General features: G+C 44.1%; 1 protein-coding gene across 4 annotated transcripts in view; it reads left to right on the top strand.

The window, feature by feature from the left end:
* The window catches only part of LOC115158578 (transforming growth factor beta receptor type 3), a 151,229-nt gene that overhangs the window by 115,552 nt on the left and 10,526 nt on the right, over positions 1-25,151 (top strand). For all 4 annotated transcript variants that reach the window (XM_029707701.1, XM_029707702.1, XM_029707704.1 and 1 more), the window contains 7 exons: positions 3,009-3,198; positions 6,355-6,668; positions 7,234-7,389; positions 10,995-11,156; positions 12,270-12,473; positions 14,162-14,455; positions 22,648-22,777. In XM_029707701.1, coding sequence (XP_029563561.1) covers positions 3,009-3,198; positions 6,355-6,668; positions 7,234-7,389; positions 10,995-11,156; positions 12,270-12,473; positions 14,162-14,455; positions 22,648-22,777 — 1,450 coding nt within the window. The remainder of the gene's footprint in view (positions 1-3,008; positions 3,199-6,354; positions 6,669-7,233; positions 7,390-10,994; positions 11,157-12,269; positions 12,474-14,161; positions 14,456-22,647; positions 22,778-25,151) is intronic.

The raw sequence follows: 25,151 nt of genomic DNA, 5'->3' as shown, positions 1-25,151 counted from the left end.
AGCTGTATCAGGGCAGAAATTTGACGAACTGACTTGTTGGAAAGGTGGCATCCTGTGACGGTGCCACATTGACTGAGCTCTACATTAAGGCCATTCTAGTTTGTCTATGGAGATTGCATGGCTGTGTGCTCAATTGTATACACCTGTCAGCAATGTGTGCGGCTAAAATAACTGAATCCACTAATTTGAATGGGTGTCCACATACTTTTGTATATATAGTGTATCATTAAGGGATCATTATAGGAAACAGATAATACATTCATTGTTATGTATACATTATTGATAACTTCAACTTCAAATGTTTACTGAATCTATGGACAGCTGCCCGTTTGCTCCCGCTGGACGTGGTCACTTTGTTCAGTTGATCTTAGGGACATGGAAAAACATTTAAATTACTCCTGGGTTGATAAGGGCTGTGAAATCTGCATGGTCTGTCACACAGACTGTTGTGCTGTTACCGACATCATCAGTGTCTCCAGCAGACAAATGTAGTTCTTCAAGTGTTGGCAATATCAAGTCCCATCGGAACAGCACAGACACTGAATTTCGGTCTGCATTGCCTTCCATTTTTCTCAGATTTTTCACATTTACACCACCAGTTCCCCTTGACTCTCTCTCTGGGCGTTGCCACTGGTTGCTGGTCTGCCGGATCACCTGTTGCCATTTCCCCCATTCTGTCTCGGCTTCTATCTGTCCAAGCTCTTCATAAGTATATTCTGGCCCATATAAATATGGTTCTGCAAAGTATGCATCCTCTTCAGGCTCGTAGCTGTCCGACTCAGACATGTTTTGATTTTGATGTAATGGTTTTGGGCAGTGTAGTGCTTGAAAGATGTGTCTGTACTGCGCTATCCTCGAGAAGCAGGCTCCTTAGAATTTGGAGGTGTGGCTAAGCAAGACTAGCAGCACGCGGATGTAGTAGTGATGTAGAAATGAGTTCCAATACAAGGGCAAAACAGTAAACACAGTTCAGGATATATACATTTATGCTCGTAATTGTGGAAAAAAAGTTTCGATATTGACATTCCTGTATAGCCCAGATGTTTTGAAGCACGTCTTTTTGGGGTGAGTCTGGCCACTACCACGATATGACTCTTGCAAGCAACTAAGACAGCCAAAGAAATCTCAGGAATGGAAGTTTGACCAAAATAATTGCCTGGGTGAGGCTTCAACACTAAAAGTAAGTGGAAAATGAGGTCTAACATGTTAAAAACCGAAATATCCATTTAAGCATTCTTATGGCTATTTAGCAGTCTTATGGCTTGGGGGTAGAAGCTGTCTTGGAGCCTGTTAGTCTGACAGACGATGCTCCGGTACCATTTGCCGGATGGTAGCAGAGTGAACAGTCAATGACTTGGGAGGCTGGAGTCCTTGGCAATTTTTCTGGCCTGATATAGAGGTCCTGGATGGCAGGGAGCTCGGCCCAAGTGATGTACTGGACTGTCCGCACCACCCTCTGTATCGCTTTGCGGTCGATGGTGGTGCATTGCCATACCAAGCCGGGATGCACCCAGTCAAGATGCTTTCGATGGTGCAGCTGTACAACTTTCTGAGGATCCGAGAGCCCATGCCAAATCTTTTCAGCCTCCCGAGGAGAAAGAGGACTGTTGTGCCCTCTTCACAACTGTCCGGGTTGTGTGTGAACCATGTTAAGTCCTTAGTGATGTGGATGCCAAGGAATTTGAAGCTCTGAACCAGCTCCACAACAGCCCTGTCTATGTGGACAGGGACGTGTTCTCCCCTCCTTCTCCTGTACTCCACGGTCAGCTCCTTGGTCTTATTGACATTGAGGGAAAGGTTGTTGTCATGGCACCACACTTCCAAGTCTCTGACCTCCTCCCTGTAGGCTGTCTCATCGCCGTTGGCGATCAGGCCTACCACCATCGTGTTGTCACCAAACTTGATGTTGTTGGAGTTGTGCGTGGCCATGCATTCATGGGTGAACAAGGAGTACAGCAGGGAGCTAAGCACACTCCCTTGAGGGGCCCCCGTGTTGAGGGTCAGCCTGGTGTAGGTGTTGTTGCCTCCCTACCACCTGGGGCTGTCCCGCCAGGAAGTCCAGGATCCAGTTACAGAGGTTGGTGTTCAGTCCCATGGTCCCCAGCTTGAAGATGAGCTTGTAGGGGACTATGGTGTTGAACACTGAGCTGTAGTCTATGAACAGCATTCTTACATAGCTATTTCCCCTCTTGTCCAGGTGGGAGAGGGCAGTGTGAAGTGCAACTAGATTGCGTCATCTGTGGATCTGTTAAGGCGGAATGCGAATTGGAGTGGTTCCAGGGTGTCTGGGAAAGTACAGGCCAGGCTGACATAGAGTACATGAGACTTGGCCATATGTAGTACACTAAATAGGGAATAGGATGCCATTTGTGACAGAGTGGATCTGTGAGAAGGGATTAGCTCCCTCACATTATACAGCACGGAACACTGCGGGACTAATGAGGAATTCTGGTAGAAATCTGACACATTAGACTAAGTCCCACCATTGATCAGGCCTTCGATGTGTGTGTGTGATCGTGTGTGTGTTTGATCGAGCGTGCATATGACCCTTCACCGCTATGGGCAGTAGTACATTTTTCATGGGTTTTCCTTCCATGAAGAAACCTGACAAATGTAAAATGGTTCTTCGACTTTTACTCTGTCAAGATATGAAAGTATGTGAAATACTCTCACACTTTCATTGTGGGTTGTGGTCGCGCTGGCTTTTGAAGCTGACAGGGTCGTTTTTACTGTTCCATATAGTCAGACAAAGGAAATGAAACTTTAGCAGAGGTAGAGATTACTGTAAATGCTGCTGACTAGAAGAGAAAAAGCACCCACTTTCATCTCTATAAAATGACTTTCATGACACAGACTGGTTTAAAATATGGTCAGATTGCTCTGTCTGTACTGAGCGACGAGCATCACATAGGAGTGACTCCATCTGTCGGAAGAAAATGACTGTATACTGTATGTCATATTTAATATTCCATATGACTAATATAAACCTGTATTTACCTTTCTTTCAGACGCCAGATACCATCAGTCTGAGCCCCAACACAGAGAGGCTGATGGAGGTGTCTAGGACCCCTAAGCACCACCTCCCGTCTGGCTCTCAGGCCCTGATCAAGTGGGCAGAGAATCATGGTTACGGACCGGTCACCACCTACACCCACACACCTGTAGCTAACACCTTTAATCTGAGGCTCAGGGAGCCAGGTGAGAAACACCCAGGCTTCTATAATTCTGTTTCTAGACAACTGATTGTGTTGTTGGTGTCCCCCCCTCCAACCCCCCTCCTGATCTCTGCAAACAGTTTTTACGATTCCCAGATTGACAGTAGCCGACACCATAACAGCATTTCTGGTCAGGAGGCACTAAAGGCAAACGCTCTGAAACTGTCTACTGCTTCCTTTTGCTCCTTTGAGAAAATATCCTTTAATTCCCTCCTTGATACTGTAGCTCACATGAAGACCTACTCCTGCCCCTTAGAAGTGATCCCTACTAGAGTACTAAAATAAGTTATGCCTAATGTTGGCCTCAACATTATGTCTATTGTAAATTGCGCCATGAACTCTGGCACCTTTCCAAAAACAGCTCTGATCCAACCTCTCTTTAAAAAGCACAATCTAGACCCCTCCTCTCTGAGTAATTATAGACCTCTAAACGTCCTTTTTTATCCAAGATTTTTAGAAGTAGTTTTCAAGCAATTGGTGGCTTATTTGAGTATGAATAACTTATTTGAAGAATTCCAGTCGGGCTTCCACTAGGCTTGGGCGGTATACCGTATACCGGGGTATTTGGAAGTAGCCACTAGATGTTTTTTCAATACCGTCACCATTGAAACTACTTATTTTAAGTTTTTCAATAAATGTTCATATTTGTAGCTTATTTTTGAGTAAATACCTGCAGTCAAATTGTGCAATATATTAGGAGATAAAGCAGATTGCATTCTTCATTTCACCTGTCACATTATTTTACATTAAGAATCTTACCTTACTTCCCCAGAACAGTTGAGCCAGCCAAGTGTTTGTTTGTAAATAGCACAACGGGAGAAAGCGGGAGCAGGTTAGTCCAGCTGTGTATTGACAGGGGTCACGTTTTATATTGTCTTTGGCTTCACTAGTGATCAGGGATGTGCAGCTATAGTTCTCCTTCACAGAAAAAACATTTGTGCAACAAATTCGGCAGAAAATAGCTTCATTTTCATCAGATGACAACAGAAGCGCAACACTACTTGGCTGGCAACCACAAAAGTAAATGAGTTTACAATGAAAAAGCAAGGTCTTTTTTGCAAAAACGATGCATGGCCATCATATTTCTAATGTTTATCATAGAAAGAATGTAGCCTGCTAAATTTCCTAATGTTTTGCTTGAAGTTCATCTCAAAGCACTGTCTGCTGATAGAATGCCCATTCGTGAAGTGTCATCCAAATGGAGAAGTGCAACTTGAAGCACAAAATTAGTCTGGTGTCGAGCAGAAATTCCAGTAAGAAGCATTTTAGATCTGCTTTTCCAAAACGCAGCATATTTTTTTCCTGCATGAAAAAACACAGAATTCTGCATTAACACAACCCTGAATTTAACTTATTAGTTATCTAAGTAAGTGGCTGAATTAACAATATTGGGTTAGCTTTCTGCTGTGTTTGAGAAGTCAAAGCCCTTTGGATGAGTATTCTGTAGGCTGTCTTGATTTCCTTGCTTTTTTATCCTCTCTGTTCTCAGCCCGTCTGCTCCTACCCCATCTTCTCCAAGCAGAGCAGGCAGGCCAGTTGCCCTAGTGACTCCAGATTCCACACAGACACAGCCTGCACACACTGCTCCAGAGTAGTGTTCAGACAAGCATGCGTCCAAACTTTGAGTCTCTCATTCACATTTGCTTGTAAATGTCCAAACTCACCAAAAATGACATTCGGTAGCTCCTACCTATATATGTATAACTTTATGAGCTGGATTGCCTGTCTTTGCAATACGTTTGTTTTTGTTTGCGCTCGTTAGCATATTTAGCTAGCAGCCTCCATGGAAATGTGTTATTTCTTATTCTAATTTTGTCAGCATTCTGGTAATAGACGCCCATAGGGCTTTTTTGAGTTTATTTTGGCGCCCCCTTGTGTACCAAGCTAGTAATACCGTAAATCCTGGGATTTACGCCCAACCCTACAAGTGACCTAAGCGACTTTGAGCGTGGTATGATCGTCGGTGCCAGGCACGCCGGTTCCAGTATCTCAGAAACAGCCGGCCTCCTGGGCTTTTCATGCATGACAGTGTCTAGGGTTTACAGAGAATGGTGCGACAAACAAAAAAGATCCAGTCAGCAGCAGTCTTGTGGGCAAAAAGAGCTTGTTGATGAGAAAGCTCGAAGGAGATTGGCAAGAATCGTGTAAGCTAACAGGCGGGCCACAAACAGGCAAATAACGGTGGTGTGCAGAATGGCATCTCGGAACACACAACTCATCAGTCCTTGTCATGGATGGGCTATTGCAGCAGACAACCACACCGGGTTCCACTTGTATCAGCTAAAAACAAGAAGAAGCGGCTCCAGTGGGCACGCGATCACCAACACTGGACAATTGAGGAGTGGAAAAACATCACCTGGTCCGACGAATCCCGGTTCCTGTTGCGTCACGCTGATGATAGCCAGGATTTGGCGTAAACAGCATGAGTCCATGGCACCATCCTGCCTGGTGTCAATGGTACAGGCTGGTGGCGGTGGTGTAATGGTGTGAGGAAAATTTTCCTGACAGATATTAGGTCCCTTGATAGCAATTGAGCTACGTTTGAATGCCACACCTTGTAGAATCCATTCCCTGAAGAATTCAGGCTGTTCTGGATGCAAAGGGCGGTCCGACCCGGTACTAGATGGGTGTAACTAATGAAGTGGTCATTGAAAGTGTATGTTTACTATAATGAAAATAACAGATAATGCATGACAAATAGACATAGGTTCACTAAATTTAAGAAAGATATCTACTGTGTAAATAAATGATGCTAATAATAATAATAATACATTTTATTTGTAAGCGCTTGTTATAAAAGTATAAACTATTATAAATCATTGATTTTACAACCACAAACCATCGACATCCAATTTTAACTGTCCTTATAAAGACAATAGTCTGAAACTCAAGTCTGCTAACTCTGAGCCAATTTAGTTTCATTGTTCTGTTTGTGCTCTGTGCAATCTCCATGCCTTTAAAATCACCAGATGAGGCCTGTGTGTGTGTAAGTGTGTGTGTGAAAGTGTGTGTGTGTGTGAAGGTGTGTGTGCATGTGCGTGTGCATTTGTGCTTGTGCATTCGTGCTTGTGCATTCGTGCTTGTGTATCTGTGCATCTGTGGGTGTGACTAAAATGTGTCACACACACTTCACTTACAGATGTGGTGGATCCCCTGGATTCCATGTTCCCTCCAGAACTCTCCATCTTACGGGACACCAACCCCATCCTCTCTGGTGGTCAGGGGGGTGCTGGCCCACACTCCGGTGGCCTGCCCTTCACCTTCCCCTTGCCCCCGCTCATGGAGCAGGGCCTGCCCTACCTGTCCCTGCACCCCTCCCTGGATGACCGGCCTTGGCTGGGAGGGGAGCTGGGTGGGGAGCCTGAGGAGCAGCAGGGGACCCTCAGTGTTGGTCTCAGTGTTCAGTGTGAGGAGAGCAGGATAGTGGTCTGCATTGACCGAGAGAGTCTGCTGGTGAGGAGATACTTTAGTAGTCAGCCAACTGGTTTATCACTGTGAATAAATGTCTGCCTCCATTGTGTCAAAAATGGAGGAAAGGCAGTTGTGGAATTCACATTTTTCATGCTTGATTTAACTGTATGATTATTCCTCTTTAATACTGACTGGCACTGACTTGAATCAACAGTGTGTAGTGTGTTTGCTGCTGTGTGTGTGTCTGTACTTGTGTGCTACCATTGGGCACTGTGAAGCAGGCTCAACACAATAGACAACATCACAGTGTAGTAAAACCCACACACTGCAATTAGCTATAATTATGGTTAGAGTTGGACTATCCTGTGGTTTTATTTAACATCACACAGAGAAGTAGTCTGTGCTGTAGAATGGCATAGTGACGTCTAATGCCTCACTAGTCTAATGCCATGTGTCTCAGTCAGCTCTACTGATCATTTTGAGATGATCATTGATCATGATTACATTTTATGGCAAAGATTATAGATTATATTGACATTATATCATTAAAAAAATACTTTATAGATGATTGACTATTTATTTATAATTACATTGTCTCTTTCCTCAGGCCAACGGTTACGCTAATGTCAACCTGACTCTTCAAGACCCAGAATGCAAAGCAACGGTCAACTCCACCCACTACACGTTGGTGACCCCATTGGAGGGCTGTCAGACCACCAAGTACCCCATGCACCCCGGTCCTATGGTCCTCTACATCAACTCAGTGAGTAGCACACTTAGCAAATGATTATCTATAACAACTCATTGAAGGCTGGTTTCCTGGACCCTAGCCTACCACATGTTACCATACTCCAAAATCTTGTAAAGCCTGGAAATTGAGGGTGCCCAGACCCTAATAAGCATACCCCTGGACTAAAATGCATCTCCATTTAAAATACTTTCAGTCCAAGACTTGGCTTGGTCTGTGTCTGGAAACTAGCGCAATATGAGTACCGTATTCACATATTTAAATAGAACAATTATAGGATCTCTATGGCCGTAACCCCCAACCCTATCCTGTTACTCTGAACAATGGTAATCCATTATCTCTATGTGCATGGGAGGAACATTTAGGGGCAGCTAGGGCTAAATCAGGACAACAATATGAATTGCCGCGGGAAGTAGGGGTGCTGAGGGGGCTTCCCACCCCTTGATAAATACCCCCGCAAAATTTGTGAACTTGGCTTTTATTACTCCTGGATAATTCTTATTTTTTTCTCTTCTTAGATGCAAAGATAACTTCAGTTCTCTATGGTCAAAATAAAATATTCTTCATTTAGCTGTTTCGCAATACATCAAAGCCCCATGTCCTTGTATGGTCCTTGTTTGTTCCATCCTACGAATAAGCATTTTCATTTATTAGGCTTGGGCGGTATCCAGATTGTCCTACCTTCATACCGACCTTGTGCCATCCCGGGATATTTGGTCATACCAGCATTGAACACAAGGGGAGCTATTTTCAAACCCCACTGAGCCGCTGTAATCCAAAGGTTAGCAATGCTAACCAATAGAGAGTGCTAACTAAATGTTAACAAGTGCATTGCAAACATTTTATACAGTCTCTGACCTAAACTATTTGCAGGACAGACATCCCAGCTCATACATTTTTACAAGTAACTAAGAAATGCTACTCACAGTTTGCTACACAAAACACACATTAGACAGCAAGGCTCTTGATCCAGTAGGGGATTCTCAGCTGTTACAAAGCGAAGCTTGATTTTTGAAGACGCTAACCACTTAGCTAGATAGCTAACTAGCTACTAAATTAGCCAACCAAATGCACAACCGCAGAGCATTTAGCACATTTTAGACAGTTACCGTAATAGTTATAAAATATCTTGCTGGCAAACATTTAGTTGTGAATTCCATACTGAAACTAGATCATCGGACGCGTACTGCACAACAGTTAGTGACTCACAAGGTTCTGGCCTCTCGTTGTTGTGTGCTTGTAAACAAACACCACGTGACTGGGGACTACCAGTAAGCTTCATAATGAAAAATGTGGCAGGTAAAATGAAGAACGGAATCTTCTTTATCTCCTAACGTATTGCACAAGTTGACTGCAGGAATTTACTTAAAAAGTAGCTACAAATATTCTAATTTATAAAAAAAGTAAAATAAACAGCCTTCCCTGTAGCTCAGTAGCCTTCCCTGTAGCTCAGTTGGTAGAGCATGGTGTTTGCAACACCAGGGTTGTGGGTTCGATTCCCACGGGGGGCCAGCACAGGAAAAAAAAAAAAATGTATGAAATTATATGAAATGTATGCATTCACTACTGTAAGTTGCTCTGGATAAGAGTGTCTGCTAAATGACTAAAATGTAAATGTAAACATCCTGTGGCTATTTAAAATTTTCCCCCGATATATGGTATACTGCCCAAGCCTACTACTATATAGTGCATTAGAGCCTTGGTCAAAAGTAGTGCAGAATATAGGGTGCCATTTGGGATGCATCCTTAGACTAGAGACTACACTGGCGGGTCAACACGTGTGAAATAAGCACCAGTAGGAATAAAGTAAATGTCAATGGCAATAATTGACCTAATTTAGTCCTTGTCCTCTAGCCCTAACTCACCTCTGACCCTGTAAACATCTGAAGTACACAGAGTGGGCTTCCAGTGTTTCTTTCCTGTGGAGAAAATGAAATATATGCTTCACAGGGTTCTACCTGATAGAGCTTTCAGCTCTGGACTGTTGAAATCTCTGGACTTTCCTGCCTTTTGAATGTAAGCTCATCTGTTGCAGAATGTTTTGGCAGCTAGATTCAGACCAGAGCCGCATCACTGGTGTCCTGAGTAGGGTTGCAAAGGGAGGGTATATTACTGGAAACTTTAGAAGTTTACCAGTAAACTACCAGAATTTTGGTATCTTTGAAGGATTTTATGTAATCTATCACAAGACATCTAGTGGCCCTTTTGGGTACGGTTCTGTAATAATCTCTGGCCCTCTGTGTGGCCTTATCACGTGTAAAACTTATGAAATGATTGAATAAGATGATTTAAAAAAAACTATTATTCCCCATTCACCAAAACATTATTCACCATCAAATTAGTGATACCATTGGTATCACGACTTCCAACGAAGTTGGTCCCTCTCCTTGTTCGGACGGCGTTCGGCGGTCGAAGTCACCGACCTTCTAGCCATCCCTGATCCTCTTTTCATTTTCCATTGGTTTTGTCTTGTCTTCCATCACACCTGGTTCCAATCCCATCAATTACATGTTGTGTATTTAACCCTCTGTTCCCCCTCATGCCCTTGTCGGTGATTGTTTATTGTAAGTGCTTGTGCACGTCTGTCCTGGTGTGCGTCGGGTTATGTACCCATTATTTGATTGTTCTGTTTTCCAGTGGGTTTTTTTATTATTAAACTGCGCCGTTTGGAAACACAGTTTTTGCTCTCCTGCGTCTGACTTCTCTGCCGCCAGTACGCACCCCATACAATTCGTGTTTAATATGAGGGTTTCAGCATGAAATATCCTATATATGTATTTTTTTTTAAACTTGTATTTATGTTATTATGTCAATATGTATTTGTTTCAGTGTTTTGCCATCAAACTGGTGGCAGTTATGAAAAGTCAATAGTTAGTAGTTAATTGAAAATAATGCCATGCTTTTTTCATTAATTAGGCTATTTTCTCTTGAACCATGTACTAGAAACTCATGAACAATATGGACACAGATATAGAAAAGGAATATTCTATATTATTATAAATGTTTTTAAGTTATTCAAATATACATTACCAAAGTTACAATAGATTGCCATAGATTTTCTGTTAATTACCTAAATTACCGGTAGCTTTGCAACACTAGTCCTGAGCCCCTGAATGAAACAACACCATTCACACGCAGACCATTTTTTTAAAATAGTTTGGCTCCAATCACTGGTAAAGTGTCCTGGTGTGTGTCTCAAAAGGCACCCTATTCCCTATATAGTGCGCTGTTTTTTACCAAAGCCCTGACAAAAGCAGTGCACTATATAGGTAGTAGGGTGACATTTGAGATGCACCCATAAAACATGATTTGGCGCCAACAGCTGGGAACATGTCCTGTTTACCTTGTGAGTATATCTGAACTATGTTCAATGATTCAATGATCAACTCCCCTGTGTGGCTGACGTACAGATTCTAAAAAGTCAAGCTGAACCTGTTCAATGTGTGTGTGTCCCAAATGGCACCCTAGCTATATAGTACACTACTTTAGAACAGGGCCCATAGGGCTTTGGTCAAAAGTTGGTACTTTATAAAGGGAATAACTGGGGTGCCATTTGGGATGCATACTGTATCTGAACTGTGTTCACTGATGTGTTCAACTCCCCTGTGGTTGACATCCAGATCCTGATAAGTCACGATGAACCTAAGGATGGGAGTGGTGTTTCCCTGGATTACGATGATCTAGAGTCCGGAGACGTGACTTTCCCTGGGGAGACAGAGGCGCTGGAGAGGGCTGCTTTCCTGGAGCAGACCACGGGGCCTGATCACAGGTCCTCCATTCTGGTAAGACATCTATAATATAATATAAGATAATATAGATTCTATATGAACACAGGTCCTCCATTCTGGTTAGACATCTAGCTACACAGGGCCAGCTACAGGCATAAGCGGTCGCTTGTTTTTTTTCCCGACTTCTATAAAACTGCAAAGATGTCTCTCCACCCAATGGCAAAATGGGTAGTATTGCAGGAAATTAACTTTAAAACTCACATTTTTATCTCAGCCGTGAAAGGGGGTGGGAGCACTAATATGTTTTCCCGGGACGTGGGGGGCCCCCAACCAGATCTCATGTAGGGCCCCCAAATGGCTAGAGCCAGTCCTGTAGCTACATGACTCTCCGTTTGTTTGTTTTTCATACATTTGGTCCCCCTCGAGCAAGAGGTTGGTTTTTGAAACTCAAGGGAGTTTACCCTGGTTAATGAACCCTAAATGAAAAAGGAATTAAGAGAGTAGCATTGCATGACAGGGCCTGCCTCGGGTTGAGAGTTTTGGGAGTCAAGACCAGACCACTGATCATCAATAAATGACATAGTACCTCCGCCTGAATCCTGTCCAGATGGTTGAAACTCCATCTCCCAGAGTCCCTCAGTGCTAGTAAAGACTCATCTGGCTTCTTAGGAGGATGGAAGATTCCAACTCTCACTGTCTACTCCCCACATTATCTTTATGTCTTGAACTTCTTCTGACCTGAACGTTTTGGGAAATCTGCCATCACGCTTTCCCTTTCATCTACAAAGTCTCTTTCCTTTCTCTCTCTGTGTCTCTATAGCCATACTCTTTACCCATGCACACTCTTCCTCTCTCATCTTTGTTTCCTCCTGCCTGTATCTCTGTGTCCCTCAGTGATATTGCTGTGATGAAACACTTGACACGCTCCTGGCTGTGAAGGCCAGGTAGTGTGAGGGCCAGGGTAAGGGCCAGGGTGAGGGCCAGGGTATGTTAGAATCATGATTATGTTGTGATTAGCTCTTCTCTGCTTCACCCCTCCAATTCAGCTGTTTAGATTGGCTCTTCACCCCTCCCCCAGTTCAACTGTTTGGATTGGCTCTTCTCTCCTTCTCCCTCCAGTTCAGCTGTTTTGACTGGCTTTCTCTCCTCTCTCCCGCCTCTCTCCAGTTCAACTGCACCTACAGGAAGAACCAGGACACTCTAGGAGGATCAGGATCATCAGGATCGTTCCCCCGTATTTCCCCGGCAGCAAAGGAACCGCTCAGCACCGACGTCATGTTCAACATGGAGCTGTACAACACCCATCTCTTCCGTTATCCGTCTACCCAGGCCTTCCATGCCGTCTCCAAAAATAAACAGGTCTTCGTAGAGGTAAACGAAGCAGTGAAATACTATAAACTGTACTAAATATATTTAAGTAGTACATTGTGTCTGTTATATTTTTAGTCTGTGTGTGATTCGCTCAGATGAATATAATTAGTAGGCTACTATCCAGATGTTAGGACATGTGAGTTGGAGCGATTTCACAAGAGCCAGGATTGTCTGTGTGTGTGTGCATATGTCTGTGTCTCTGTTTCTCTTAATATGAGGCCTGTCAAAACAACAGTGAGGACTGTTCTGTGTGTACACTGGTCTGGTCCACTTTCATCTGTTAGTGTTTTAGCTTCCACAGGGTGCGTTGATATTTGGTCTGGGTCGGTAGGATATAAAGTTAACATATCGTCTTTCTGCTGTTAATTACCCTTCCCAGCCATCATCTCTGTCTTAAGTGTCATGGCACATACAGTACTGTATGGCATTTAGAATTCTCCCGAGACCGTATCTTCTATTTATTCTGTCTGGAAAGTCCAGGATGTACCTTGCTAATAGCACTGAAAAGTAATTACTAAAAAGGTCCTATCGGGAGGTTGTGTAAGATAAGTTTGAGATCCACACAGTGAGGTTCTTTGAAGTGTTGATTTATGGAGGTATTTGAGGAGGACGGCTGCTCTGACAGTGTGGCCTCAGAGAGCCAGCAGCAACAAGTCACAAAGAGCTCTGTGTGTGGGGCCATGGGATCTAGTCCTTAGCCCCTTTCTAGCCCTTTCTCTCCCACCTCCACACCTCTCACACTGGGCTGAGATCTGCCATGCCCTGCCCTAGCCCCTGAGGCTACAGCCCAAACTAAGCTGTATAGGAAACTGCTGTTGTGCAACAAGTGTGTCATAACTTGTGTTACTCATAGGTCAGGTCACAGCCTGCATGTACAGTGCTCACTGGGTTTTCACTAGTCGCTGCCAACCATGAGCTGTCCTTTGAACGCAGTGTGCGTGCGTGCGTGTGTGCATGCCTGTGTGCGTGTTTGTGTGTCCGTGCCTGCGTGCGTACATGTGTGCTTTTGACTGGGCAAGCTTTTTGACAACCTTGGCATGTCGATGGCACAGCCAGAAAACAGTAAAACACATGTAGATTTTTCAGAGAAAAAGGAGAGAGAAAGCAGCAGAGGGATAATAAGTCATGTTTCGTCCCAAATGGCACCCTATTCCAGTGTCCATAGGTTTCTGGTCGAAAGTAGTGCACTATATGGGGAATAGGGTGCCATTTGGGATGTATCGCATAACTCAGGGAAATGCCTTGTGGTCTGCCGAAGGAAAGATCCTCTTAAAACGTTTGAAGGGACCGAAATCCACAGGATTTGTGATTCTTGGACCTGATAGCACTCTGATAGTGTTCCTTTAGCTTGTTCTCTGTGTTAAAGTAAATAGTCAGCTCCTGGACTGACAGAGAGTGTACAGACATTTGCCAAGATGGTGTTCCTCACACAACTTTGCAGAGCGAAACAGATAGTTTGTCAATTCGACGACGTCGATGAGAGGATTCGTAAATAGAATCCTCTGACATCTTTAGAGGCTGTATCAATCATATAACCTCCACACCTTGCTTACACATTATAAACTGGACAATATTTTGGCACATGAGTTGATTGTTTTTGTGAAAAATGACAATGTTTAACACAATGTTTTGTTTAACACAAAAATCTTTGATCTTGATTTTCTTTTTTAATGTATTTCTCCCGTCAGATTGGAGCCTTCAAAGTCGACCCATATCTTGGCTTCATGATCCAGACCTGCTTCATCTCTGCCAACTCAAACCCCAACATCGCGTCAGACTATACCCTGATCGAGAATATCTGCCCTACGGACGACACCGTCAAATACTACAGTCAGAGAGACCTACCTATCTCCCACTCCCAGACCGACAGGAAGAGGTTCAGCTTCACCTTCAACTCACACGTCAATGAATCGTTGCTCTTCCTGCACTGTGAAATGTCCGTTTGCTCTAAGAGACCCCACAATAACCAGGGACTGGCAATGGTATGTTTTAGTTTTTTTCCATATTTGTGTTATTTCTTGAGTTACTTGACATCCTTGGCTCCTATAGTCCCAGTCTGTATTAGCTAGAGAGTCATGGCCCCGCCCACTTGTGAGGAAAACAACCTGTGGTTACTTTGGTTACCCTATTGGCTTACAGAACGCACATTTCTTGTTGTCTACATGTTTTAGTCAATTACAAAACTACATTTAACAAAAGTACAACATCTAAAGATTGCTTTTCAACATTGCCTGCTCCCGAGCGTTCTCACTACTTAGAAAAACGTAATACGTGCCCCTTTTCATGACAGTGCTAGGAGCTGGTGTGAGTGCTAGCTAGCGAGTGAGTGCTAGCTAGCTACTGACTGGAACATTAAGCTAGCCAAGACCAACAACACAAACAAACAGATTATACAGCTACAAGTAGTGAGTGGAATTACAAACAGACTAAACACGTTAAATGTCTTACCTGTGATTAAATGTTTTCCACACACATACAGTGCCTTCAGAAAGTATTCATACCCCTTGACTTATTCCACATTTTGTTGTCTTACAGCCTGAATTCAAAATGTATTAAATATATATTGTTTCTCACCCATCTACACACAATACCCTATAATGACAGTGTTTTTAGAGATTTTTGCACATTTATTGAAAATGAAATACAGAAATATTACATTTTTGTATTCAGACCCCAGAGACAATGCATGTTACAATCACCTTTGGCAGTAATTACAGCTGTGAGTCTTTCTGGGTAAGTCTCTATGTGTCACGGTTGTCGTCGGTGAAGGAGGATCAAAACGCAGCAGGCACGTGTATGCTCATTTTGAGATTTATTAACTTCCACTGAATGAACGTACAAAATAACAAAAACAAAAGAACGAACGAACAACTACAAACAGTCTGGCTAGCATAGGCTCAACACAGAACAATCACCCACAAATAACAAACAAACACACCCTCATATATGGGACTCTCAATCAAAGGCAGATAGACAACACCTGCCTTCAACTGAGAGTCCCAACCCCAATTAACCAAACATAGAAACAGACATACTAGACTAGACATAGAATAACTGAAAACCAAACAGTACCCAAAAACCCCGGAATACTTAAACCAAATGCCCCTTCACCAAAACACACCACCCCGAACCACATAAAACGAATACCCTCTGCCACGCCCTGACCAAACTACAAAAACAATTAACCTTATACTGGCCAGGACGTGACAGTACCCCCCCTTAAAGGTGCTACCCCGGAAGCACCTTAACAAAAAATAACCCCAAGCAACACCAAAAGAAATTCCCCTTTTCTAAAGGGAGGGAAGGGAGGGTGGCTGCCGTCAACGACGGCACTGTGCTACACCCTCCCTCCCCAACCCACCTATTTCTGGAGGTGGCTCCGGCTCAGGCCGTTCCAGGCTGTCAGGGCAGTCTGGCAGCTCGGGACAGTCTGGGCAGTCTGGCAGCTCGGGACAGTCTGGGCAGTCTGGCAGCTCGGGACAGTCTGGGCAGTCTGGCAGCTCGGGACAGTCTGGGCAGTCTGGCAACTCGGGACAGTCTGGGCAGTCTGGCCGCTCCGGCAGTTCAGGGCAGTCTGGCCGCTCCGGCAGTTCAGGGCAGTCTGGCCGCTCCGGCAGTTCAGGGCAGTCTGGCCGCTCCGGCAGTTCAGGGCAGTCTGGCCGCTCCGGCAGTTCAGGGCAGTCTGGCCGCTCCGGCAGTTCAGGGCAGTCTGGCCGCTCCGGCAGATCAGGGCAGTCTGGCCGCTCCGGCAGTTCAGGGCAGTCTGGCCGCTCCGGCAGTTCAGCGCAGTCTGGCCGCTCCGGCAGTTCAGCGCAGTCTGGCCGCTCCGGCAGTTCAGCGCAGTCTGGCCGCTCCGGCAGTTCAGCATGTCTGGCCGCTCCAGCAGTTCAGCGCAGTCTGGCCGCTCCGGCGACTGTTGACTGGCGGGCAGCTCCGACGACTGTTGACTGGCGGGCAGCTCGGACGACTGTTGACTGGCGGGCAGCTCCGACGACTGTTGACTGGCGGGCAGCTCCGACGACTGTTGACTGGCGGGCAGCTCCGACGACTGTTGACTGGCGGGCAGCTCCGACGACTGTTGACTGGCGGGCAGCTCCGACAACTGTTGACTGGCGGGCAGCTCCGACGACTGTTGACTGGCGGGCAGCTCCGACGACTGTTGACTGGCGGGCAGCTCCGACGACTGTTGACTGGCGGGCAGCTCCGACGACTGTTGACTGGCAAGGCTGAGTTTACGCACTTGCAGGCTAGTGCGGGGAGCGGGAACAGGACGAGTCGGACTGGGTTGACGCACTTCCGGGTCCGCAAGAGAGACAGGAGCTGGAAACCCAGGGCTATGGAGGCGCACAGCCGGTCTAGATCTTACCTCCTGCACAACCCGCCTTGGCTGGATGGAACTAGTAGCCCTGTACGAGCGGAGTGCTCGTACAGGGCAGACTGGGCTGTGCAGGGGCCTGATGGTAGCCGTGCGTAGAGCGGGAGTTGGTTAGCCTGGTCCTCGGAGGCATACCGACGACCAGATGCGCTGCGCAGGCATCCTCCTACCAGGCTGGATGCCCGCTCTAGCACGGCACCTGCGAGGGGCTGGAATAACTCGCACCGGACTGTGCGTGCGTATGGGTGAGATAGTGCGCTTCTCAGCGAAACATGGCGCTCCCCACCTCATACGCTCCTCCATATAACCACGGGTAGCTGGCCTCCGGCTCTTCCTACGCCTAGCCAAACTACCCGTGTGCCCCCCCCAAAAAAATTCTTGGGGGTGCCTCTCGTGCTTCTCCCTCAGCGCGTCTCTGGCCTCGTACCACCGCCTCTCTGCCTTGGCTGCCTCAATTTCCCACTGCGGGCGGCGATACTCCCCAGCCTGGTGCCAAGGTCCGGCCCCGTCCAGAACTTCCTCCCAAGTCCACTTCTCCCGCCAGTCCAACTCGAAAACCGTCTGCTCCTTCCTCTGCTGCTTGGTCCTTGAGTGGTGGGTGATTCTGTCACGGTTGTCGTCGGTGAAGGAGGACCAAAACGCAGCAGGTACGTGTATGCTCATTTTGAGATTTATTAACTTCCACTGAATGAACGTACAAAATAACAAAAACAAAAGAACGAACGAACAACTACAAACAGTCTGGCTAGCATAGGCTCAACACAGAACAATCACCCACAAATAACAAACAAACACACCCTCATATATGGGACTCTCAATCAAAGGCAGATAGACAACACCTGCCTTCAACTGAGAGTCCCAACCCCAATTAACCAAACATAGAAACAGACATACTAGACTAGACATAGAATAACTGAAAACCAAACAGTACCCAAAAACCCCGGAATACTTAAACCAAATGCCCCTTAACCAAAACACACCACCCCGAACCACATAAAACGAATACCCTCTGCCACGCCCTGACCAAACTACAAAAACAATTAACGTTATACTGGCCAGGACGTGACACTATGAGCTTTGCACACCTGGGTTATATAATATTTGCACATTATTCTTTAAAAAATTCTTCAAGCTCTGTCAAGTTGGTTGTTGTTCATTGCTAGACAGCCATGTTCAAGGTCCTAAATGTTCAAGCCGATTTAACTGTAACTAGGCCACTCAGGAACATTCAATGCTGTCTTGGTAAGCAACTCCAGTGTATATTTGGCTTTATGTTTTAGGTTATTGTCCTGCTGAAAGGTGCATTTTCCTCCCAGTATCTGTTGAAAAGCAGACTGAACCAGGTTGTCCTCTAGGATTTTTGCATGTTCTAAGCTAAAATCATTTATTTTATTTTATTTTTAAACTCCATAGTCCTTGCCAATTACAAGCTTACCCATAACATGAAGCAGCGACCACCATGCTTGACAGTATGAGGAGTGGTACTTAGTGATGTGTTGGATGTGTTGCCCCAAACAAAAGACTTTGTATGCAATTTTGGGAAACTGTGCTGTTTCACAAAAGTTCTGAACCTATATACATTTTACGGACACAGTATATTTTCCATGAGTTATCTTGTTGTTTTTAGTCGCACCCTTCAGCTCCATTCAACCCTTCCCATCTATCTTTTAACACCATCCATTTTCAACTGTGCTGTGATGCTTCACAAAAGTTCTGAACCTTTCTATTCTCATAGTTTCTACAGATTGTAAATGAAATATTTTTTAAAATAAAAGTATTATAATATTATTGATCGATTGACTATGACTTTTTAAATTACCCAGCAGTGTTATTTGCACAGTTATCTTCAGGTAAATGTTGCAATTCTTCAGCCATTCCTGGACCTGTGACCAAAAACAAGCTACATATGGACAGTACCAAAACAAATGATATAATGATTCTGTCTCTTCGCAGCCAAATATGCAGAGCTGGGATGGTTGTATCCCCCATATATATAAAATTCTGTTGGTTGCAAGAATTTTATATAATAATTTAGATAGAAAAATTCTACGTTTTCAATTTGGCTTCATTTTGCGTATCTGTTCATAAACCATGTGCCATGGAATCGGTACATCAAAAAATCTCTTCCTAACTATTTTGCAATCTATAAATCAAATCAAATTTGTATTGGTCACATACACATGGTTAGCAGATGTCAATGCGAGTGTAGCGAAATGCTTGTGCTTCTAGTTCCAACAGTGCAGTAATATCTAACAAGTAATCTAACAATTCCCAACAACTACCTAATACACACAAATCTAACAAGTAATCTAACAATCCCCCAACAACTACGTAATACACACAAATCTAAAGGGGTGAATGAGAATGTGTACATATCAGTATATGGATGAGCGATGGCCGAGTGGCATAGGCAAGGTGCAGTAGATGGTATAAAATACAGTATATACATGTGATATGAGTAATGTAAGATATGTAGACATGAATAAAGAGGCATTATTTAAAGTGGCATTGTTTAAAGTGACTAGTGATCCATTTATTTAAGTGTCCAGTGATTGGATCTCAATACAGTATATACATGAGATATGAGTAATGTAAGATATGCAGACATTAAAGTGAGAGATTATAATCTGAATAAACAGAAAAAGGCCATTCTTGAACAGGGGATGAGACATTCTTACTAACCTACTATAGAAACCAGTTTGGATTTAAGTATAACTTTTGTATGACTGGAACCTTTAGTGAGAGCTCTAATTCTTTAATATTTAATCATTTCTGCCCTCCGGATTCATCGTCATTATATAAACCGGCCCGTTTAATTTTGTCTGGCTTGCCGTTCCAAATAAAATGGAATATTTTTTGCTTATATAATTTGAAAAACTGGTTGCTAGGTGTAGGCTAGACCATAAGCAAATAGGTAAACTGGAATATGACTAAAGAGTTCATCAGGGTGATTTTTCAACAAATAGACAAGTATTTTCCTTTCCATGATAGCAAGATCTTATCTATTTTTGCTAACTTTCTATTGTAATGTATTGTAGTGAGATAATTTCTTTCTTTTGGGATATGAATCATGAGTATGTCCATAAAGCAATTATTTTTGCTTTTTTTTCAGTTTTACTTCAGTGCCTTTTTGCAAACTGGATGTTTTGGAATAATTGTATTCTGTTCAGGCTTCCTTCATTTCACTCTGTCATTTAGGTTAGTATTGTGGATAAACTACAATGATGTTGATCCATCCTCAGTTTTCTCCTATCACAGCAATTCAACTCTGTAACTGTTTTAAAGTCACCATTGGCCTCATGGTGAAATCCCTGAGCAGTTTCCTTCCTCTCCAACAACTGAGTTAAGAAGGACACCTGTATCTTTGTAGTGACTGGGTGTACCATCCAAAGTACAATTAATAACTTCACCATGCTCAAAGGGATATTCAATGTCTGCTTTATTTTTTATTTTTTACCCATCTACAAATAGGTGTCCTTCTTTGCGAGGCACTGGAAAACCCTGTCTGGTCTTTGTTAATCATGTTAAACACTATTATTGCACACAGAGTGAGTGCAACTTATTATGTGACTTGTTAAGCACATGTTTACTCCTGAACTTATTTAGGCTTGCCATAACAAAGGAGTTGAATACTTAATGACTCAAGACATTTCAGTTTTACAGTTTTTATTAATTAGTAAAATATCTCAATTGAATCAATTTTAAATTCAGGCTGTAATACAAAAAATGTGGAACAAGTCAAGGGCTATGAATACTTTCTGAAGGCACTGTAGCTAGGTGTAGCCTGCTTGAACACCAGGTCCCCACATTTCCCCATGCTGAATAGCCTGAAGCCACAGAGCACTTCTCGCATGTTCTATTTCGCTACGTGGGAGCATTGCAAATTGTAGGTTGTGATTTTTGATCTGGTTACATGTACATTGAACAACACAGCAGCTTTTCAGCATGTTTTGTTTTTTCTACATAACAAAACATCAATGATGAAGTTGGCTCTTTTACAATTGGGGTCAATGGGAAAAGATTTTTGTTTTCCCCAGTTTGTGGGCATGATGTAAATATCGACTCGGAGTAAACTGCATAAGCCATTGACGAATTACCTCTATCTCACTCACTCGGTATTATTTATTGGGATAGATAATGTTGAATAGGGGTGGGTGGACAAATAAGAGGTGCAGTATGAAGAGTTGTAGATGTCGGCCCAGGGATTGAACCCTGGTCTTTCACGGGGCATGGGTAGTCCAGAGCCTGGCTGTGCCACTGCCCAAACTCCTGCATTGCCAGTGGTACATACTGTAGCATCTACCTCTTTCAAAGCCCTACATGCAGTAACCCAGACTTAACTGGCATGACCGGAATCTGTGGTCTATGCAATGATTCATACATTTCATGGTAGTTTGAAGAGCACTCGGCGTAAGTTAGGTAGTGTTTACAGTGTGACTGGGCAGTCCAGCCATTCAGAAGGTCTGTGCTCCAGTTTGCAGACTTGGCACAAGCTAGGCCTGCTGCACCGTCTGTCAGTCTCAATCCATTCTGAACCAGAGCAGGTAGCATACATCTACTTCAGGTTTCCTAAGTAACCATCTGTAGAACCAAAACAAACCAACAACTCAAGTGTCATTTTCACTTTCCCCTCTCCTCGCTGTACCAGAATCCCTCTCTCTCTCTCTCTCTCTCTCTCTCTCTCTCTCTCTCTCTCTCTCTCTCTCTCTCTCTCTCTCTTGCCTTTAGTCCCCCCTCTCTCTTTCTCTCTCTCTCTTTCTCGCTCTCTCTCTCTCTCTCTCTGTCTCTCCCTCTCTCTCACACGCATTCTCTCTTGCATTTAGTCCTGTCTCTCTCAATTCAATTCAATTTGCTTCAATTTAAGGGGCTTTATTGACATGGTAAACATATGTTTACATTGCCAAAGCAAGTGAAATAGACAATAAACAAAAGTGAAATAAACAATAAAAATGGACAGTAAACATTACACTCACAAAAGTTCCAAAATAATACAAATTATGTCTTTATACACTTGTTGTAATGATGTGCAAATAGTTAAAGTACAAAAGGGAACATAAATAAACATAAATATAGGTTGTATTTACAATGGTGTTTGTTCTTCACTGATCTCTCTCTCACGTGCACGCTTTCTCTCTCTGTATCTCTCTCTCTCTCTCTCTCTCTCTCTCTCTCTCTCCTTTTTTCACTCCTCTCTTTTTCTCTCATTCTCTCTCTCACTCTCCCTCCATCTCTGCTAAGTCATTCCACTTTCATAACCTTTTCCAAGCAGTTCTTTCTGCTCAGTGCTCACCCAGCCGCCCTCTATTTGGGTCTCAGAGGGTATTTTACATGAAAATGTCCTGTCAGAGGCAGGCTGGGGCTCCAAGCTGACTCACGCCAGAGCAGCGTTGCAGCTGATTATTTACATTATGGTTAGGATAGGGATCAAGGGAAGGAACATGAGTTTTGACTAGGTATGATTTCTTGGAAAATGGTACGTGTGGTCAAAGATCAAAAGGCATGCTTGGTCTCGGGTAAATGTGTAGAGATTTGATTATTGATTGGTCTTATAAACTGCTTTTGTCATATGAATGAAAAGCATGTAACAGTCTCATGGCTGATAAGCAAATCATACGAAAAACGGTTTATTTTAATAGGAAACTCCATGTGTTATGTAACGTATGAAATTAATGAAATTCATAAAACATTAATAAAAGTAATATACTGTATGAAATATTTTCACATGGTGTATGAATACCAAGGCTGAATTATCTTTGATCTCTCAGTGGTCTCATTGTGATTGTGTTTCTCTCCATGCAGTGTATCCAACCGGATGAGGCTTGTACGTCTGTCAACGGAGAGATCATTCTAGCCATGATGATGAACACCAGGACTTCTACCAAGACCCTAGTGGTGGTGGATGAACATGACACAGAGGAGGAGGAACCTGGTGAGTGGACTAACGCTAACCTACTGTACAGTCCTCATAACCAATATAATCTCTATGATGAACCAGCTTATCCAAAATATACGAGGAGGATGGCATGTTAGAACTACTGCAAAGTACTCATTCCATCTTTCCCTCCTTCCCTTCTTCCCTCCCTCCCTATACATCAGAGACAGTCTAATCTTACTGTAGTCTCGCGAGACGTACTGGAAGTCTGGCTAACATTTATATGAATGTCTGTGGAGAGAGACTAGTCTAACTGAGACATACTGTATGTGCAGCCTGCTTAACTAAGACACATGTAAAGAGCCAGAACTGTTTTGAGGTCATTGAAGAAGGACAGGAAGACAGAGAGAGTAAATCAGAGAACAGTCTGGGTGGCAGAAAGGACGTCCGAGGGAAAATCAACCTCAGTTCTGCAGAAGGAGAGGAGACACATTGCAGAGCGCATCTTTCCATCCCCCTGCCTCCCTGCATCTGGAGTGTATTAGCGTGTGTGTGTGTGTGTGTGTGTGTGTGTGTGTGTGTGTGTGTGTGTGTGTGTGTGTGTGTGTGTGTGTGTGTGTGTGTGAGAGAGAGAGGTTGATTGGAGCAGTCGAGCATAGCTGGGTTATGGGTGGCTTGCTGCTAGCTCTGAGGCCCCAGATTAGGCCCCAGCCATGTTCTATCACTGTTCTACAAAGCAGTACTGTGCGAAAGGAGTGGAAAAAGACGAGTCATCCACATCCATCCAGCAGAGAGCTCTAGTTGTTTTCACTTAGAACCTCCTCTGTGGCCTCCCCTTCCCGGTAAAGAAAGGAGGGAGAAGTGGTCTTCTCGCTAGGTTTGGGAGAATATCCAGAGCTTGAGGCCCCCTCATCGCTGCATTAGCAAATCACTTATTCACTCAGTCAGTCAGTCAGTCAGTTGTTCTCTTCTCTGGGGCTCAGAGGGCTGGGATTGTGTGCGTGTGTGTGTGTGTGTGTGTGTGTGTGTGTGTGTGTGTGTGTGTGTGTGTGTGTGTGTGTGTGTGTGTGTGTGTGTGTGTGTGTATGAGTGTGTGATCAGAGAGAGGGTGGGGCAGACTGGAGAGGCCCCAGGACCACAGAGGCCCGAGGGTGTCCTACATCTCATTATACTCATTATGATCTAGATGGGACTGTTTTCACATTCCAATCAACATCCCCCTATGGGGTGATTACATCAACAAGTGGACTGTTGTCGGTGGGTGTGATGAGTAAACCCCTATTGACCCACAAGGTGCGTCCCAAATGGCACCATATTCCCTATGGGCCATGGTAAAAGTAGTGCACTATAAAGGGAATTGGCTGCAATTTAGGATGCAGTACTTGTCTTTCATGTCTAATCATACTGTATTAATCACTAAGGGCTGGCATTGTGCCCAGAGTAAATGAAGCATGGCAAACAGTAGTGGGCACCTGAGGAGTGTTTACTACACTTGATTTGGCCTATGTTGACAAAGGAGCACCATGCCACTGCAGGGCCTAAACATTGGGTACAGACTCAGGCTGCATCAGAATTGGCACCCTATTCCCTATATAGTGCACTACTTTTGGCCAGAGCCCTAAGGGAATAGGGTGCCACTTGATTTGACTGTGAGCACCACTCCTCTGCGGGTCTGAATATTAGGCTCAGACTGAGATGTTGTAATCACGGGATGTCTTTCATTGATGATGTTTGGAAATAAAGAACCTCAACAACCTCAGCTGCTTTTAGCTATTGGTGATCAGAGACCCGTTAGGATGGAGTCATCACCCAAGTGGGCTCTGAGTATGCAGTATATGCCAAACCTAACCTACTGTAACCAAGCCAACCTTGGCAGTGGTGTGTTGTGTTCCTGCCAATACCAGTACTTATGCCAAGCAGGGCTGTGGATTTGTTTCCCGTGGCAAAGGGATATTAAGTAAGCACATAAAGCCTAATGAAAAAAATACAGCTGGGCTCAGATACCATGCTTTTAATACAAAGGCATCTCTTATGCTGAGATGGCAAAGACAACAAGCAGTATTTTCAAGCAACCTGAGTCCTGTACTGGACAGTATCCACTGAGTTCAGCTTGATCTCCAAATCAAAGAGGGACGTTTGTAGGCAGTTTGTTGCACGGAAAAACATAACAGCCTCAAAGCTCAGCCATCAAAGTTAGATTTACTGCCTCACAGCATAAATCAATTGTCACCCTTTTTACTGAACTGTGAACTGTAAGGAAAGCTAACAGAAGGGACAGTAGTAATGTTGAGTACTGGTAAGAACGTTGAGCTATCAAAAGAAGTCTCTGCACACTTGAATCAGATGCAGGTTCAGTGCTAAGCTTCAGATGCGAGTTGTAATGTGCTAAGCTTTCAGTCAACAACCAACTTCGTCAGAGCACCGCCATTTT

The sequence above is a fragment of the Salmo trutta genome, chromosome 22, assembly GCF_901001165.1.
Source record: "Salmo trutta chromosome 22, fSalTru1.1, whole genome shotgun sequence".
NCBI lineage: Eukaryota > Metazoa > Chordata > Actinopteri > Salmoniformes > Salmonidae > Salmo > Salmo trutta.
Note: the sequence above shows the minus strand (reverse complement) of the source record. Positions and strands in the feature narration are given on the sequence as shown.